We start from the raw sequence: 15,007 nt of genomic DNA, 5'->3' as shown, positions 1-15,007 counted from the left end.
ATTGTATCTACCACAATCGTTCTCATTAGGATTAGTTAAGACAATAACACAGGAAGGAAACGACCACCCGGCCAAAACCGCGAACCCCATAAGAAACCAAAACGTTCCACCGAATTGATTGCACTATAAATAGACATTGCAGCAGACGACAGCAATTAGTTGTTAAGTGATATTAACAAAAACACCAGCGAAATGTTGCTTCTAGTTTTTGCTGTTATAGCGGTGACTAGAGCGGTACAAGTCCACGAGTTGGCCGAAGACAAGACACCATTCGATTATGTCAACGAAAGGCTGGACGCTATAGGCATGGACGCGAGAAGTGGACTCCCCCTGTCCAGCTCGTATGAAGTAGAAGAAAGCGAGGATTATCCTGATGAAATTAAAGGATCAGCTTCCTCTGTCCTAAACACAGTCGCCGGAGTTGGCGGAATAGGACAAGGAATTGGACTGGGTGGCTTTGGAAACATTGGAGGAATTGGCCTAGGACAGGGACTCGGTTTGGGCTATGGAGGAGTCGGGGGTTTAGGAGGTGTGGGTGGCGTAGGTGGTGTAGGTGTGGGTGGGGTAGGAGGTGGTGTAGGTCATGTAGGTGTTGGTGGATTAGGGGTAGGAGGATTAGGCGCCGGTGGGATAGGAATTGGTGGACTCGGTGGTATTGGAGCGGGAGGTATAGGTTTAGGCGGTGGCTTGACTCAGGGAATAAACGGCCTTGGGGTTGGAGGAATCGGTCTCGGCAATGGACTACTTTACCATCCAGTACTAGGAGCGCAAGTTGGAGGAGGGTATGTCGATAAAAATGCTTACGATGCAGCCCAGAAGAAAGGGGCAGATGCTAACATTGAGAAACTAGAAAAGAAGGCTGAAGAAGAATCGAAACATGGACAAGAGGGATTTCAACAAGCGGCTGCAGCGGCAAAGGCGGAGAAAGGAGAGTCCAGCTTCTACAAGGATGAAGAAGCGCAGAAGAAAGCCGCGGGAGATGAAAAGTTCTACGAAGGTGGACAGAAGTTTGATAAACATGGTGAGTTGTTTAAAATTACTTTCATAATATTATAGTTAAAGTTAACTAGAGATCACCCAATAGTCGAAATTCGACCTTAAATTTAATTATCTTCTTCTTTTGGCTCTCCGTTTAAAGCACAGTATAGCAATATTAGTTAGGGATATGTCATATTGCTATACTGTGGTTTAAAGTATTAACTATTTCAGATTTAATTAAAAAAACAACAATCCATTTTTTATTTGACAACAAACTTCAACCATAAAAAAGAGTATAATTCGTATGTATAGGCTTGTCACTCAAAAAGATGGTAGTGTGCACATCGTAGTGTGTTTATTGTGTAATGTTTTATTTGTTTAAAAAAATGTATGGTAAAAGCATAAGTTCAAAATAATATTAGCTCGGTGCACTCCTTCACCATATAAACTATATGACTGTGCACATGCTCCTACGATTCCGCATTTTTCGTAAAAAAGGATACAAAGTTTTTCGCTCGCGTATTAATAATATTATGCTCTATCTCTCTATTTATTCGTACATATGAAAGAGAAACTATGACACTTCAAAACAAGATTAGCAATAATCTAGATTGGCGCATATAAACCTAAAATAATGTTACGCTCAAAACCGTAATTTCATGTTAGTTTATTGCTGGAGCTATTAAACAAATTACCGTTTATAAATTTCGAAACTGCAAGTTGTTAATATTTTAAGCACATAATAGCTCTTAATACAGTAACCAGCAAATACGCCTTCCGTTAAATGTAATTAGATGACTAGACAGTTTCATACTTGCGTGAAAAATTTGAACTATACTCAAAACATTGTTCAAATATTTAGACTTTGTGATACACGATAATACTTTTTGGATAATTCTCGGTACTCGGTAGTTAGTTTAAAATTATTAATTCGGCATAGAAATTTTTAAGGTGTTAACTTTATTATAAAGTTGATTTTATTTGGACAACTGTGGTCGACCAAAATATTTGGTCTGATTTTTACTATCCATATTGTATATTGTATAGTGTATATACTGCTACAGCAACTTAATGATAATAATAACACTTTAAGACAATATCAATATGTTAGGCCAAAGGGAAAATATAATTTACGTAGTTTTGTTAAAGTTTATACACTAATTGATTATTAACTACGCTTTTCTTATTCAGGTGCCAACGAGGAACAAGTAAAGAAAGGCAAAAGCCACAAAAAGGGCCACGTCCACAAAGGTTTCAAGTCTTCAAGCAGTAAGAATGAAGAGGAGAAATCTGAGAGCTACTATGATGAGGCTCATGACGAAGCAGACCACAAGATCGCGGGTCAAAACGTTGGATCCTTCGGTGAAAACGCCCAGCAAGGCTTCAAGGGAGCACATGAGGAGAAAATACTGGACGCCAACGCGCAAGGGAAGGAAGGACACCACGTTGCTGAACAGAAGATCGATGACGCTAAGGCTAACAAGGTATGTCCTAATAATAGTCCATATTAATATTATAAATCCGAAAGTGTGTCTGTCTGTCTGTCTGTATGTCTGTCTGTTGCCTCTTCACGCCCAAACCGCTGAAACGATTTTTCTGAAATTTGGCATGGCGATACTTTGAGTCCCGGGAAAGGACATAGGATACTTTTTGTTCCGAAAAAATGTACAGTTCCCGCGCGATAAACGAATTTTGGCGCAACGGAGTTGCGGGCGTCATCTAGTAATATTATAAACTAAATGACGCCCACAACTCCGTTGCGCCAAAATTAGTTTATCGCGTGGGAACCGTATAATATTTTCCCGGGATAAAAAGTATCCTATGTCCTTTCCCGGGACTCAAAGTATCTCTGTACCAAATTTCAGCCCAATTGGTTCAGCCGTTTAGGCGTGAAGAGGTAACAGACAGACATACAGATAGACAGACAGACACACTTTCGCATTTCTAATATTAGTATGGATTCAAAAGTGTGTCTCTCTGTGCTAAAGCCGTTGTACTGATTTTGATGACATTAAGTACCAATTAAGATTATTTGAGACGGAGGAAGTATGATTGTTTGAGACAGAGGACATTTTACAAAATTAGGAATTGAGATTCTTTGTGTCCCGGAATTCGGAAGAAAACAGTTTTATACCAGAAAAGTGCAACGAAGCTACATGCAAGATGCAGCTGGTATTTGACATTAGGGTAGGCTCAGGCGCGGTCCGAAAGGGGGGTTACAGGGGACATGACCCCCCCCAAAATCTAAGGTCAAATTGAAAAATCTCAAAATCTTGCCAAATAATAGAAGAAAATTTCTAGCTATCCCCTAACCACCACTGCGTCCGTCCTTAGACAGTTGTCAACCCAGAACCGTCCGAGGGCGCAGATAAAAAATATATATTGGTGTACTGACTAGTGAGTGACCCCTCCCCCCCAAAATTTCAGGCCGCGACCGCGCCTGGGTAGGCTAACAATGTTGAGGATTTCTTTCTTTTCGCGATAGGAAATATAATATCATATTTGACATTGTCATGTCTTTATGTGAGTTCCATAATGTTTGGGGTAGGGTAAGGGGTATGGAAGTAAACTAAAGACATCACAAGACCTTTATTACCAATATGATTTATTCCTATAGTACGGGTAATGTAATAAAGCCCCTTTTAGGCTAGGGTTGTCATAAATTGTTAGGACAAAGGTACAATTTACTCATTTTACTTACGTGCGCGATTGAGAGCAGAATCTCATCATTATTTTAAACTATTATAATGCAGCATCTTTATGTTGTTCCATGACGGACCAAGTGATTAGAGGGGCATTTTTGTCTAAGATTGCTTATGATGAACCGGAATTTTGCCAGATACAGCTTCACAATCATGGCGGCAATATCTTTAATCACAGCCCAACATGGACCATTAAGTTAAAGTTTCAATTTCAAAACACCCTTTGCTACAGCTCTACGTTTAATATTTCTTATAAGTTGGCATAAAAATATTACTTCAAACTTAAAATCTGTGGACTATGGCACTTGGCCAAACCTATTTTTTCCCTCCATGTCACCGTGATGAGTCATCGACGCGCCAATTTAATGACTTTATTTTTTTTTCAGGGCGAATACCTGCAAAAGGGCTACAAGGGTGGTGCCGAGCTGCTTGAGAAGTTCAACAATCTCGGCGCTCAGGCGGTCCACGGCCACCAGGAGGCCAGCGGCGGGTACCAGCAGAACAAGGGGATATTGCCGATACATTGACGAGTTGATTGAATAAAGGACCTGACATTTGCTTTTTTTTTTTATTTCGTACTTGCAGGCCAAGGCGTAAACGACGTCTGCTAACAAGATTGACTCATCCTTTCCGCCATCAAGATTCATGACGTATGTTCGAAATTCAAAGTAGTACTCCTAATATTTTTCTGATCCCCCTAAATTCTAAAACATTATTTTTATATTCTTATGTTTATGGGCTAAGACCAGCTAATAAAGGGACCACTGACAAGCATTTTTCTTCTTAAAAAAGTTTAGTAAAAATAATGTTTTAGAATCTGAAAAATATTAGGAGTACTTACTTATTAGAAAATTTTGTTTGTAACCTAACTTGTAAATAACAACAGTATGTTAAAATAACTCAAACTATATTGAAAAAAACATGCTGATAAGCTCATAACAAAATCAAAGAAAGTAATTAAAAGTTGTATTTCTTGAAGGGGCACTTCCTTGTGTTCCCGCTGCAGTAGACTGGAGACCAGGGGCTACTGGACAGGTATCCAGATTCCAAGCTACCTGACCTTAAAACCAAGAAAAGTTAAAAGGAATCATTAGATGCATCGTTTTAAAATTTCGCTAAGTAATGCCAGCATGCTAGCAAACCAAGCGTTTTTTTCTACGGCAGAATAGTCAAAGTGACAAATAATTAACGAAGGAAATTTGTCTTGGTGTTTCTTTTGCCATGCTAGGTCTGTTATGAGACTGAACTACTGTAGACGACAGAGATGAAACTCCATTATTCGGTTAAAAAGAAAGATTTATATCCATTGCATTGCATAACATTGCACGTGTACAGTACCAAATTTGATGAAATTTAGCATGGAAAAAATTGACCGCGTAGAAGACGTAATCTATAAACAATTTTTACACAAAACAGCACAAAGCAGCCAGACAATAATGACGCCATAATTGTGCCATTCTATCGTAATAGACTAGGTACCAGAATTCCAGAATCCCGTTCCGGAATATCGATTCGCCCAACCTTGGCCCACATCGGGAAGTGGATCACGGATTTTATGAACACCGCCTGCGTAATCCGGAATCGATATTCCGAAACGGAATTATGAATGAGAGGAAATCTTAGTCGCTTAGTATAATTAAGAAATACTACTTTATATAGTCAAGTCATTAACAAATCGGGTTTATTATCAAGTAAATAATTCAATGAACTGACTGAATCTAGTAAACTACACATAGCCCGATCTTTAAACTTTTTCTTTTTCATAATTAGTAATTCTAAAGCCTAAAAGAATGCCACAATTTTGGCAGTCCATTTATGTTCGTCTCTTTGCTTCACTGTAGTACTTAAGCCACTGATCATATTTTATTATAATATAACGACTTGACTAGCTGGTACCAAAGTGTACCTTACGGCTTACATAATTCGCATCGCATAGAAAATTCAACTTTTGCTTATTCAATATCGCTAGCAACAACATAGAACCTCCTTTTTCCTCTCGGTTAATTAACAATTCGCGTGGCCATTACATAAAGGAATACCGTATTAGAGGTGCTTTAAAAATTCTCTGTACCCGGCCGACTCAGGCGTGCACGGAGTGGGCGGCGTCAGAACCGTCGACGAGATCTTGTTGGATGTGTTCGACCTCTGTGGCAAAATGCACGGTTTATGTGGCATAATAATATGGTTCTTTAGAAAGTTGTTTGCTTGTAGCATCAGTGATGGTGTGCATTGTCAAAACGTCCGTTTAGAAAACTTCCCAACGTAATGCAAAACATACAACCATTATAGGTAGTCGGCTTTCATCCAAAGTTCAAACGGAATTAAAGGTACGTACGTTTTTGGAGTGTTTTACTGAATTTTTTTTTATGAAATAAGGGGGCAAACGAGCAAACGGGTCACCTGATGGAAAGCAACTTCCGTCGCCCATGGACACTCGCACCATCAGAAGAGCTGCAAGTGCGTTGCCGGCCTTTTAAGAGGGAATAGGGTAATAGTGGAGGGGAGGGTAGGGAAGGGAAGGGAAGGGAATAGTTGAGGGTAGGGAAGGGAATAGGGTAAGGGTTAGGGGATTGGGCCTCCGGTAAACTCACTCACTCGGCGAAACACAGCGCAAGCGCTGTTTCACGTCGGTTTTCTGTGAGAACGTGGTATTTATCCGGTCGAGCCGGCCCATTCGTGCCGAAGCAAGGCTCTCCCACGTATATTTTCCGAATAAATAAAAATGTTTTCCGAATAAATAAAAATAAAATAATAATAAAAAATAGTGTTTCAGAAAGTTATTACTTATCAGATTTGGCAACTAACTCGCTACATTTTACTAAATTTTTCACAAAAAACACTATAAGTAAGTATAGAATTTGATATAACTATAGTTTGAAACATAGGCTACTTATAAAGTATTCTTATGGGATAGGTACTTTACACGTATGACAACAAATTCTCTTACCTGACTCTGTCCACTGTAGCAGGCGGACCTCTGCTTGCTAATACGCGCGGGGGTCACGAGGCTCGAGTGATACGGTTGCTAGGGGCAACGTTATTTTATCAGTTCGGGTGTTCCCCTATTACATTGGTGTTTATCCCTGTGTAATGTTTTATCTGAGGTGGCGACCCTTTGATAGATTAAGTGAAGTCGATGGTATAATAGGAACTAGATATTATAATAGTCACTAAATCTTGGAGCAATGTTTTGACTGAGTACATGGTATGATAATACTTGAGGGTGCGTAGGTATGTATGTTATTCTGTATTTACTATAACAGTAGCAGGTCTGAAAACGTTACCTACGTAGTACGAGCACAAAATCTCTATTAATTTCTGTGACAAGTCTCACGGCACACGGATAAAAACGGACACAGATCCAAAAATATGATAAGGTTCCCCTTTTTTTTACGCAGAGAAATGCATTAACGCATTCGACGCAGGGGATGGGGCTTCCCGCTGCGGATATGTGGGGCTCATCGCGGTGAAGATGGTATGTGCCGCGACCTTACTCACTAAAACTCTGTGACGCTCCTCTCACCACCCAAGACGAAGCTACGGGCAAGACACAACCACCGCAACTCCGTCAGCATGATAATTGACTAGATAGAATAATAAGAATTGACACAATCAGATTGTAAAATGGCACAAGAGAAACAGAATGACCTCCTGTCAATACCATCAAAGTATCATCCTTGTAGGTTTATTTCATGACCTGATTTTGTCGTTGGTAGCGAACTTTTAGGGTATTCCCCGTTTACAAAGATTTATTCCTAGTATAACAATAGCTTTATCGTGCGTCTTTCCACCCTGACCTATGCTTACTTAATAAAATGAAACTCTCACAGCCATGTCGTAAAGTATCTAGGCAGATGATAAACAATAATTATTATATAATCATATTATATCAAGTAGGGTATTTCCTTAATACAAATCATTTTCCCTGTCCTTATCAATGCTCAGCATTGATCTTGTCTCATCTAATATTCTGACCCTGGTTCCTTAGAGATAAAATAAAATGTGATGCAAATGTCGCCATTTTGTTCAATTAGCCACATCATTATTTGCCTAGGCTGTTACTAAAAGGATGCTATTTGCAATTATTGAATTAAAGTGTCAATTTCTAGAGCTACAAAAATCTTTAGCTCGGGGTCCTCTCAACTTTCTAACTTGGCATGACAAAGACAACATTATAAACTTAAGTGTATCTTATTTTAAGCAGCGTCTCAGTGATGCTCTTGCCTAGTCATACATAGTAAAAGTGTACTTACATTGTATGGAGTACTCTTAGCTGTTCTCTTGAAGGTGGGTGTAGTCTGTATGAAGCCTGGAGACAGGTTCGCGTTTGGAGAGATGGGTATGTTGAATGGCGAAGAAGGTTCTGGAAAAGGGATATATTAATCATCATCTATTATATTTTATAAGTACCAATATAATAAACAAAATGTTGCACAGAAATTATTTTATCGCAAATGTACCGTACATTTTTCCGCGACAAATATAGATACTAAATCCTTTCCCGTTCCTCAAAGTATCAAACTAACTAACTCCGCTGGCTCAGCGATCCGAAGTGGATCTTGGCCTCCGAAATGAGCTTCCGCCATTGAGTCCTGTCCTGCGCTACCTCCTGCCAGTTACTGACTTGAAGGTCACGCAGGTCAGCCTCTCTTATACACTCTTTTTACCCCGCTTCCACTCTTCCCACGTGGCCCAGCCAAGCGAGTCGGTGAGCCCCTCAAAGTATCTCCATACCCATCTTATCGGCTGGACCGTTTAAGCGTGAAGATAACTGCAGACAGACAGCAAACACACTTTCGCATTTAAAATACTAGCTGTCCCGGCTGTTGTTTTGCCATAAAATGATTTTCCCTGTTTTCCTACTTTTCTCTTTAAGTTTTTTCTGAATTTTTTTCTATAGACCTCACGGAGCCCGAAACCTTTCCAACGAATGTAAAACCGTGGAAATCGGTTCGTGCGTTCTGTAACTCTAGCATGAGTTTAAAGCGATAGTTTTTATCGATACTCAATACCGACCACGTAAATTTTTAGTATGGCGATTTTAGTTCCGCAAGTGACCGCTAGAGGCGCTGTAAAATTTGCCTTACTAAAAATTTACGTAGTCGATATCGAGTATCGATAAAAACTATAGCTTTAAACTCATGGTAGAGCTACTGGAGTTATAGCGTCAGGAAAGAAAACTCAACTTATTTTTATATATTAGATTAGTAAGATAGTAATAATTAGTGGGCTCCTAGACGATCAATAATTTTACTGTGCAATATCATTGAACAATATATTTGACAATTGATTGAAAGGCGCGTTCAATATTAACCCTGAACCGTCATTAATATAGCACAACACGTGATAATGCGCAATAAAATTGATAGTCTAGGGGCCGCTCACTCTGTCCACCGGAAGCCAGCTGTGATTCCATGACCTTGATAATCTTCTGGTATTCCTTCAGCTGTTTGTGCTGCTGCTGGCAGACCTCCGTCATGCGCTGCAGCTCACTCCGAGCTCGGTAGAACTTCTTTGTCTGTTGGAGAAGATTAGAATAGAGAAGTTACTTCTTGGGAGACAACACAGCCCCTAGCCAAGGCGTTTTCTTTATCACTTCCTTATAGAATCGCCGATCAAAATGTATGGAATTGATGAGTCGAACGTCAATCATGTATCGACGAACGCTTATGTCAATTTCATACATTTTGATCGGCGATTCTATTGATCAAGAAGCGATAAAGAAGAGGTCTTGGCTAAAGGGCCCGCCGTAGTAGACAAGTGGCAAGCGATTATCGTAAACGCTAACAAAATGTATGCGATTTGACATAAGTCATCGCTTCGCTAGCGAATACTCAAATACGTCAAATCCCATACATTTTGTGGCGTTGGCTTTGGCGTTTACGATAATCGCTTACCGCTTGTCTAGGCCCTCTGAAGTTCTACGTAAATTAAAGAAGTTACTTATGGCAAGATCACAGAAGTTCAGCAAATAGAAGCATCGAAATATATGAATAGAACATGTTGTGTCTATGTAGAGAATGTGAGTGTAGAGTATTGCTAAGTACTCACATACGGTTTTACTCGATAGTTTATTTCAAATCGAGCAAAAACCACCGTGTGGACCGCAAAACTCACAGCTCGAAGACTCGCATCGAGCTGGTTCGATGGAATTAAATGTATCTAATTTCCTTCGCTTTGGAGTAAAACTATCGAGCAATGCTGAATGTGTGGACGAAAGCCCGAGCCGTGGTTACTCTACATGATTGCTCGATCGAATAAAACCGTATGTTAGTACCTACATAGCATAAGAGTGATTACTAAATGATGCCCGCAACTCCGTTGCGCCAAAATTCGATTATCGCGTCGTATGACAAGTATCCTATGTCCTTCCCCGGGACTCAATCCCCACATTTCAACAAAATTAGTTCAGTGTGGAAGTGTAGAGGTAGCAGACAGACAGACAGACACACTTTCGCATTTATCATATTAGTATCTAAGATGTAATAGTATAGATAATTTAAAGAATAAATATACGTGGGAGAGCCATGCTTCGGCACGAATGGGCCGGCTCGACCGGATAAATACCACGTTCTCATAGAAAACCGGCGTGAAACAGCGCTTGCGCTGTGTTTCGCCAAGTGAGTGAGTTTACCGGAGGCCCAATCCCCTACCCTATTCCCTTTCCTACCCTCCCCTATTCCCTTCCCTTCCCTACCCTCCCCTATTACCCTATTCCCTTTTAAAAGGCCGGCAACGCACATGCAGCTCTTCTGATGCTGCGAGTGTCCATGGGCGACGGAAGTTGCTTGCCATCAGGTGACCCGTTTGCTCGTTTGCCCGCTTATTTCATAAAAAAAAAATTGTAATGCAACATCATATTCGCCTATTGTGTAATTATACCGATTTTTGCATTGATGATTTACTTTGTTTTGCATTGGTGATTTACTTTTTAGGGTACCATTATAAAAAAAGTGAAATATATCCTCCTCCTTTTCGGAAGTCGGTTAAAAAGTAGCCTAAGTTATTCCTTACTACATCAGCTATGTGCCTAAAAAGTCCCGTCAAAATCGCTCCAGCCATTTCAGAGATTAGCCGGAACAAACAAACAGACAGACAGACATACAGACAAAAATTGTAAAAAATGTTGTTTTGGTGTCTGTACCCTATATACATTCATATGCATTTAGTAAAAAACGGTTTTTTCAATATTACAAACAGACCATTATAGATGTATTATAGGATAGTAGAGTTTAACAAAATTCAAAGGAGTTTATGAGAAAATCTTTATTAAAGTTAAATAAACATTAAAATATCTGAGCGCGGCGTTTGATGCTTATGATGACACATTCTATTTACGCAGGCAGTGTTTAGGAATAAACGAAACTTCAGTTGTGACGAGGCAACTTCATGGGGACTTACCATTATATGATTAAAGTCTTGGAAGCCTCCCTACCCCCTCTTAATTATACGCCTTAATTAAAGTACGCAAAGCGCGGGAGAGATATTTAGCAGTGATTAAATTATAAGGGTGTTGAGAGGTTTGATGTCGTTACTTTTTACATGTCATAAATATGACGTGTAAAATTAGGGGTATGATGTAATAGAGTGAAAAATACGTGTGACACTCTCGGACTGCCGCTGTAAAGCTATTGTTTAGCATTTTTCATCAACTTATCTATACTTATCCACATACTTCCATACTAATATTATAAATGCGAAAGTGTGTCTGCCTGTCTGTCTGTTACCTCTTCATGCTCAAACCGCTGGACCAATTTTGCTGAAATTTGGTTTGAAGATACTTTGAGTCCCGGGAAAGGACATAGGATACTTTATATCCCAAAAAAAAGTACGGTTCTCGCGCGATAAACGAATTTTGGCGCAACGGAGTCCGAGCGTCATCTAGTGCAATTATAATTCGCATACGTCTAGTCGCACACACACACACACTGTGCCGACGTCTGGCAACGCACCTGTGTGGGGTGTTAGGTATTTTCATAACGGAATTTCTTGATTCGATCGCCGCGCGTCCCGCGATAAAAGCTATGCAATAATTTAAAAAGTGTTGAAATAAAGTATTTATTACTTAGTAGAAAAATATGTGCAGTCAGCCGTACGCTATTTAACCCTCGAGCAAAGAGTAGAGGGGTTACAGTCATTTACACTATATTTATATTATGTTATCTTTAAGGAGTGAGCACACTGAGACGGGCCTTGCCGGGGCTCAGCGTGCCGGGGCTCATCGCAAAAATCCGCCCCCATACAATTTGTATGGAAGCGGATGCGCATATCGTACACTGTGTCGGGGCGCAGCGGATTTCCGCTTCCATACAAATTTTATGGAGGCGGATTTTTGCGATGAGCCCCGGCACGGCCCGTCTCAGTGTGCTCACCCCTTTATAGGTAGGTACCCAAATAATGTCTATTTGCATGTCTAGCAATAGTTACATAATTATTGAAGATATAATTTTTCCAGTAAGTATATTATACACGTGCGATCGGACCACATTTTCACGAAACAAAAGAGACCAAATTAAAAAAGAATCGAATTACAAAACGGTTGGAAGCAATTGAAAAATACGGGATTAAAATCGAGTTTAAAATTGTTGGGAACAATTTACCGACTGCAATAAATATGACAGCAGCCGCCGCCGATGCTGCCGCTGGAAGTGGAAAACTTCGCAGCACTTTTTAATTAGTTCTTCCGGCTCCGTGAAATAATCTTGAATTTCTTGATTCATCTGCTCAAACATTCAAGAAAAATTCCAAGATAAAACGAGAGAAATCTCTAATGAGTTATTAAAAGTTTTGCTGTTTTATTGATAAAACAAAATATGCTAAAAGATTCTGAATATGTAGCTTCACTCTGCATCCTCTATCGGTTGTATCACGGGGAGTGCCCTGAGGAGTTGTTCGGAATCATACCACCTGCAACTTTTCGCCATCGTCCCTCGCGAAAAATATACCATCCTCATCACCTTCATAAGTGGCAGTCTTCCACCGTGGTCCGTGCGTTTTTCGCGTAACTTTCTGCCGTGCACTGTAAAACTCTGGAACGAACTGTCACCAGCAGTATTTCCGGACCTATACGACCTGCAAACTTTCAAGAAGAGAGCGCATTCCCTCTTAAAAGGCCGGCAACGCACCTGCAGCTCTTCTAATGTTGCGAGTGTCCATGGGCGACGGTAGTTGCTTTCCATCAAATGACCCGTTTGCTCGTTTGCCCCCTTATTTCATAAAAAAAGTTTTAAGCGTGACAGTATTAATGCTATGGCTCGGTACAATAGATTCAAGAAGAAGAAGATCCAATAAATCCTATAAAATTTCTCTTCATTGATTGTCAGAATCATATTATATAGAACAAGAGACATAATAATATGTTAACTTGTATTTTTTTTAAGTGAACTTTAACAGCTGTCATCAAACTACTTTACCAGAGTAGACAGTTTACTATGAATAAAGAGAGTTGTAACTTACATCGGGAACGAGCTTCATCATACTACATGGAGCACGACAAACCAAACAGGTATTTTCTTTCGATCCTAAAAGAAATGATATTATAATTTCTATTTATTTTAATAAAGTAAAATATTGTAAGGAACATAACTTACCATTATTTAGACAAGTATTACAAAACATATGACCACATGACGTTAAATGTAATGTTATACCAGGTTCTAATTGATTAAAGCAATTATTACAATGTATCCAATCCATAACTTTTGTAAAATAAAATAGTAATAACAATAAATTAATTTCTACTATTTCGGCCATAACTTTTTTTGACAGATAGTGCATACATTTTTTTATTGAAATTAATGGCAACGGTACTTGGTCACAATTTTTTTTAAATTCTTTTTTAATAATTTTAAAATGTATCTAAGTACAAATTCATATAAATATTATGTCTCTTCACTTATTTCACGAATTTTTAATAATTAATAGGTGTGATTTACTTTTAAAATATAGACCAATTACTTTTTTATGCTTAATAATTTTAAGGTCGTTAGTGCACGAAAAAAAAGTTGTAGGTAATTTCAAATTCTGGAGTGGTGCTTCCTAGACAACATGGTAATATTGTGTTGGGCGATAAACAAATAAATAATTATTCTTGATACTTACGGCTTACTTCATCTTATTTGGTAAGTACGAATTTTTAAACACATAATTATTACGTTAAACGTACTTAATTACCGAAACTTTAAGAGAGGTACCTAAAGACGATAAATGATAATTTTATAACTTATACGGAAGTTTGAATGTTTTTCCTTAAGTTTCATATTTCAGTTTACTATTTTTCTCGTGGTAGACCACAATTTATACTTGATCTAGATTCTAGAATAACTAGTTAAGGCTATGCCTTAGTATGCCTATTATCAATTTTATAAATTATTAACTTTAAATTTTAATAAAATTATTTAACTGCGTTCTAATATTAATGCCTTCATTTACAGATTTCATTTCCTATGCCTTAAAATTTTATCCTAAGCATGTACTCGTAGTGCCTTAAAATTACCTGTAAGTAAAAATAAAAATGAATTTATGTTAGCCTCGCTAAAACATTGAGAACGGCTGACCGATTGGGCTAATTTTAGTCTTTAAATATTCGTGTTTTTAAGTGATATGAAGTTCACGGGGTCGTCTAGTTATAGAATATATTTAAAAGTAGAGTTTCTAGCATCGTGTGAATTAAATTAGAAATAAGTATGTGGTAATTATTTAATGAAATATTAATTCACTTATTTTCCCACAAAATTCTTATGTTAGTATTGTAATACAAACATAACTATAATTTTCTCGTGTCTTCAATTCTGGATTTTTCGTAATAAGTATTATTGTAAACGTAAACGTTAATTGTCAAGAGTAGGAAGTAAAGTATCGTTTGAAAATATATTTTTTTGTGTTTAAACTCACGTAATAAAACTCTCATAATATTCGATTTCATAACGTTTGATTTTTTACATTTTTTTACATAATATATGGGTGGATATTGGCGTTTCCTTTATGCAATTCACATTTTATTCTTAAAATCTATATTTAAACTTCTTTACATTTTTAAAGCAAGAAAGCTATCTCTATAAAAATCTAGAATAATTAAAGCTGTAGAACGAATCAAAAATAGTCAAAGAATTTCAAGATTTTCCTCTACAAAAAATCGTTGATTTTTTTTTTTTTTTTTTTTTTTTTTTTTTTTTTTAATGGACGCTTCACACCACGTCAGTCTGGCCCCGTGCTAAGTACCTAAAGGACTTGTGTTACAGGTACCAGACAACGGAAATATATTTAATACTTTATACTATACATATATTTAAGATTTTTATTATATCATACATATATTTAATACACAT

The 15,007-nt window shown here is 38.2% G+C and overlaps 2 protein-coding genes across 2 annotated transcripts; one reads left to right on the top strand and one right to left on the bottom strand.

Annotated features, from left to right (window-relative positions):
* The first annotated feature begins 63 nt into the window (after positions 1–63).
* On the top strand, positions 64–4,220 carry LOC121733708 (aspartate, glycine, lysine and serine-rich protein-like). Its single transcript, XM_042124054.1, has 3 exons — positions 64–1,021; positions 2,170–2,462; positions 4,067–4,220. The coding sequence occupies exons 1-3, from the start codon at positions 193–195 to the stop codon at positions 4,205–4,207; spliced, it is 1,263 nt and encodes a 420-aa protein (XP_041979988.1). The 5' UTR covers positions 64–192; the 3' UTR covers positions 4,208–4,220.
* A 378-nt stretch (positions 4,221–4,598) lies between these two features.
* LOC121733944 (probable E3 SUMO-protein ligase RNF212) lies at positions 4,599–13,298 on the bottom strand. Its single transcript, XM_042124347.1, has 8 exons — positions 13,271–13,298; positions 13,137–13,201; positions 12,281–12,400; positions 9,066–9,198; positions 7,934–8,043; positions 6,628–6,705; positions 5,752–5,825; positions 4,599–4,740 (listed from the first exon to the last, which is right to left on the bottom strand). Exons 1-8 carry the CDS (start codon positions 13,296–13,298, stop codon positions 4,638–4,640), a joined length of 711 nt encoding a protein of 236 aa, XP_041980281.1. The 3' UTR covers positions 4,599–4,637.
* Positions 13,299–15,007: the final 1,709 nt, after the last annotated feature.

This window comes from Aricia agestis, chromosome 14 (genome assembly GCF_905147365.1).
Source record: "Aricia agestis chromosome 14, ilAriAges1.1, whole genome shotgun sequence".
Taxonomy (NCBI): domain Eukaryota; kingdom Metazoa; phylum Arthropoda; class Insecta; order Lepidoptera; family Lycaenidae; genus Aricia; species Aricia agestis.
The sequence above is the reverse complement of the archived record's forward strand: the minus strand, read 5'-3'. Positions and strand labels throughout refer to the sequence as shown.

Excerpts from the sequence above, each read along its gene's own strand:
- LOC121733708 (XM_042124054.1), top strand. The coding sequence starts at position 193 with ATGTTGCTTCTAGTTTTTGCTGTTATAGCGGTGACTAGAGCGGTACAA. Across the intron at positions 1,022-2,169 it reads ACAGAAGTTTGATAAACATG|GTGCCAACGAGGAACAAGTA; the intron begins GTGAGTTGTTTA and ends TTTCTTATTCAG. Across the intron at positions 2,463-4,066 it reads ATGACGCTAAGGCTAACAAG|GGCGAATACCTGCAAAAGGG; the intron begins GTATGTCCTAAT and ends TTTTTTTTTCAG.
- LOC121733944 (XM_042124347.1), bottom strand. The coding sequence starts at position 13,298 with ATGTTTTGTAATACTTGTCTAAATAATG. Across the intron at positions 12,401-13,136 it reads TGATGAAGCTCGTTCCCGAT|ATGAATCAAGAAATTCAAGA; the intron begins GTAAGTTACAAC and ends ATGTTTGAGCAG. Across the intron at positions 6,706-7,933 it reads CTAAGAGTACTCCATACAAT|CAACCGTATCACTCGAGCCT; the intron begins GTAAGTACACTT and ends CGTTGCCCCTAG.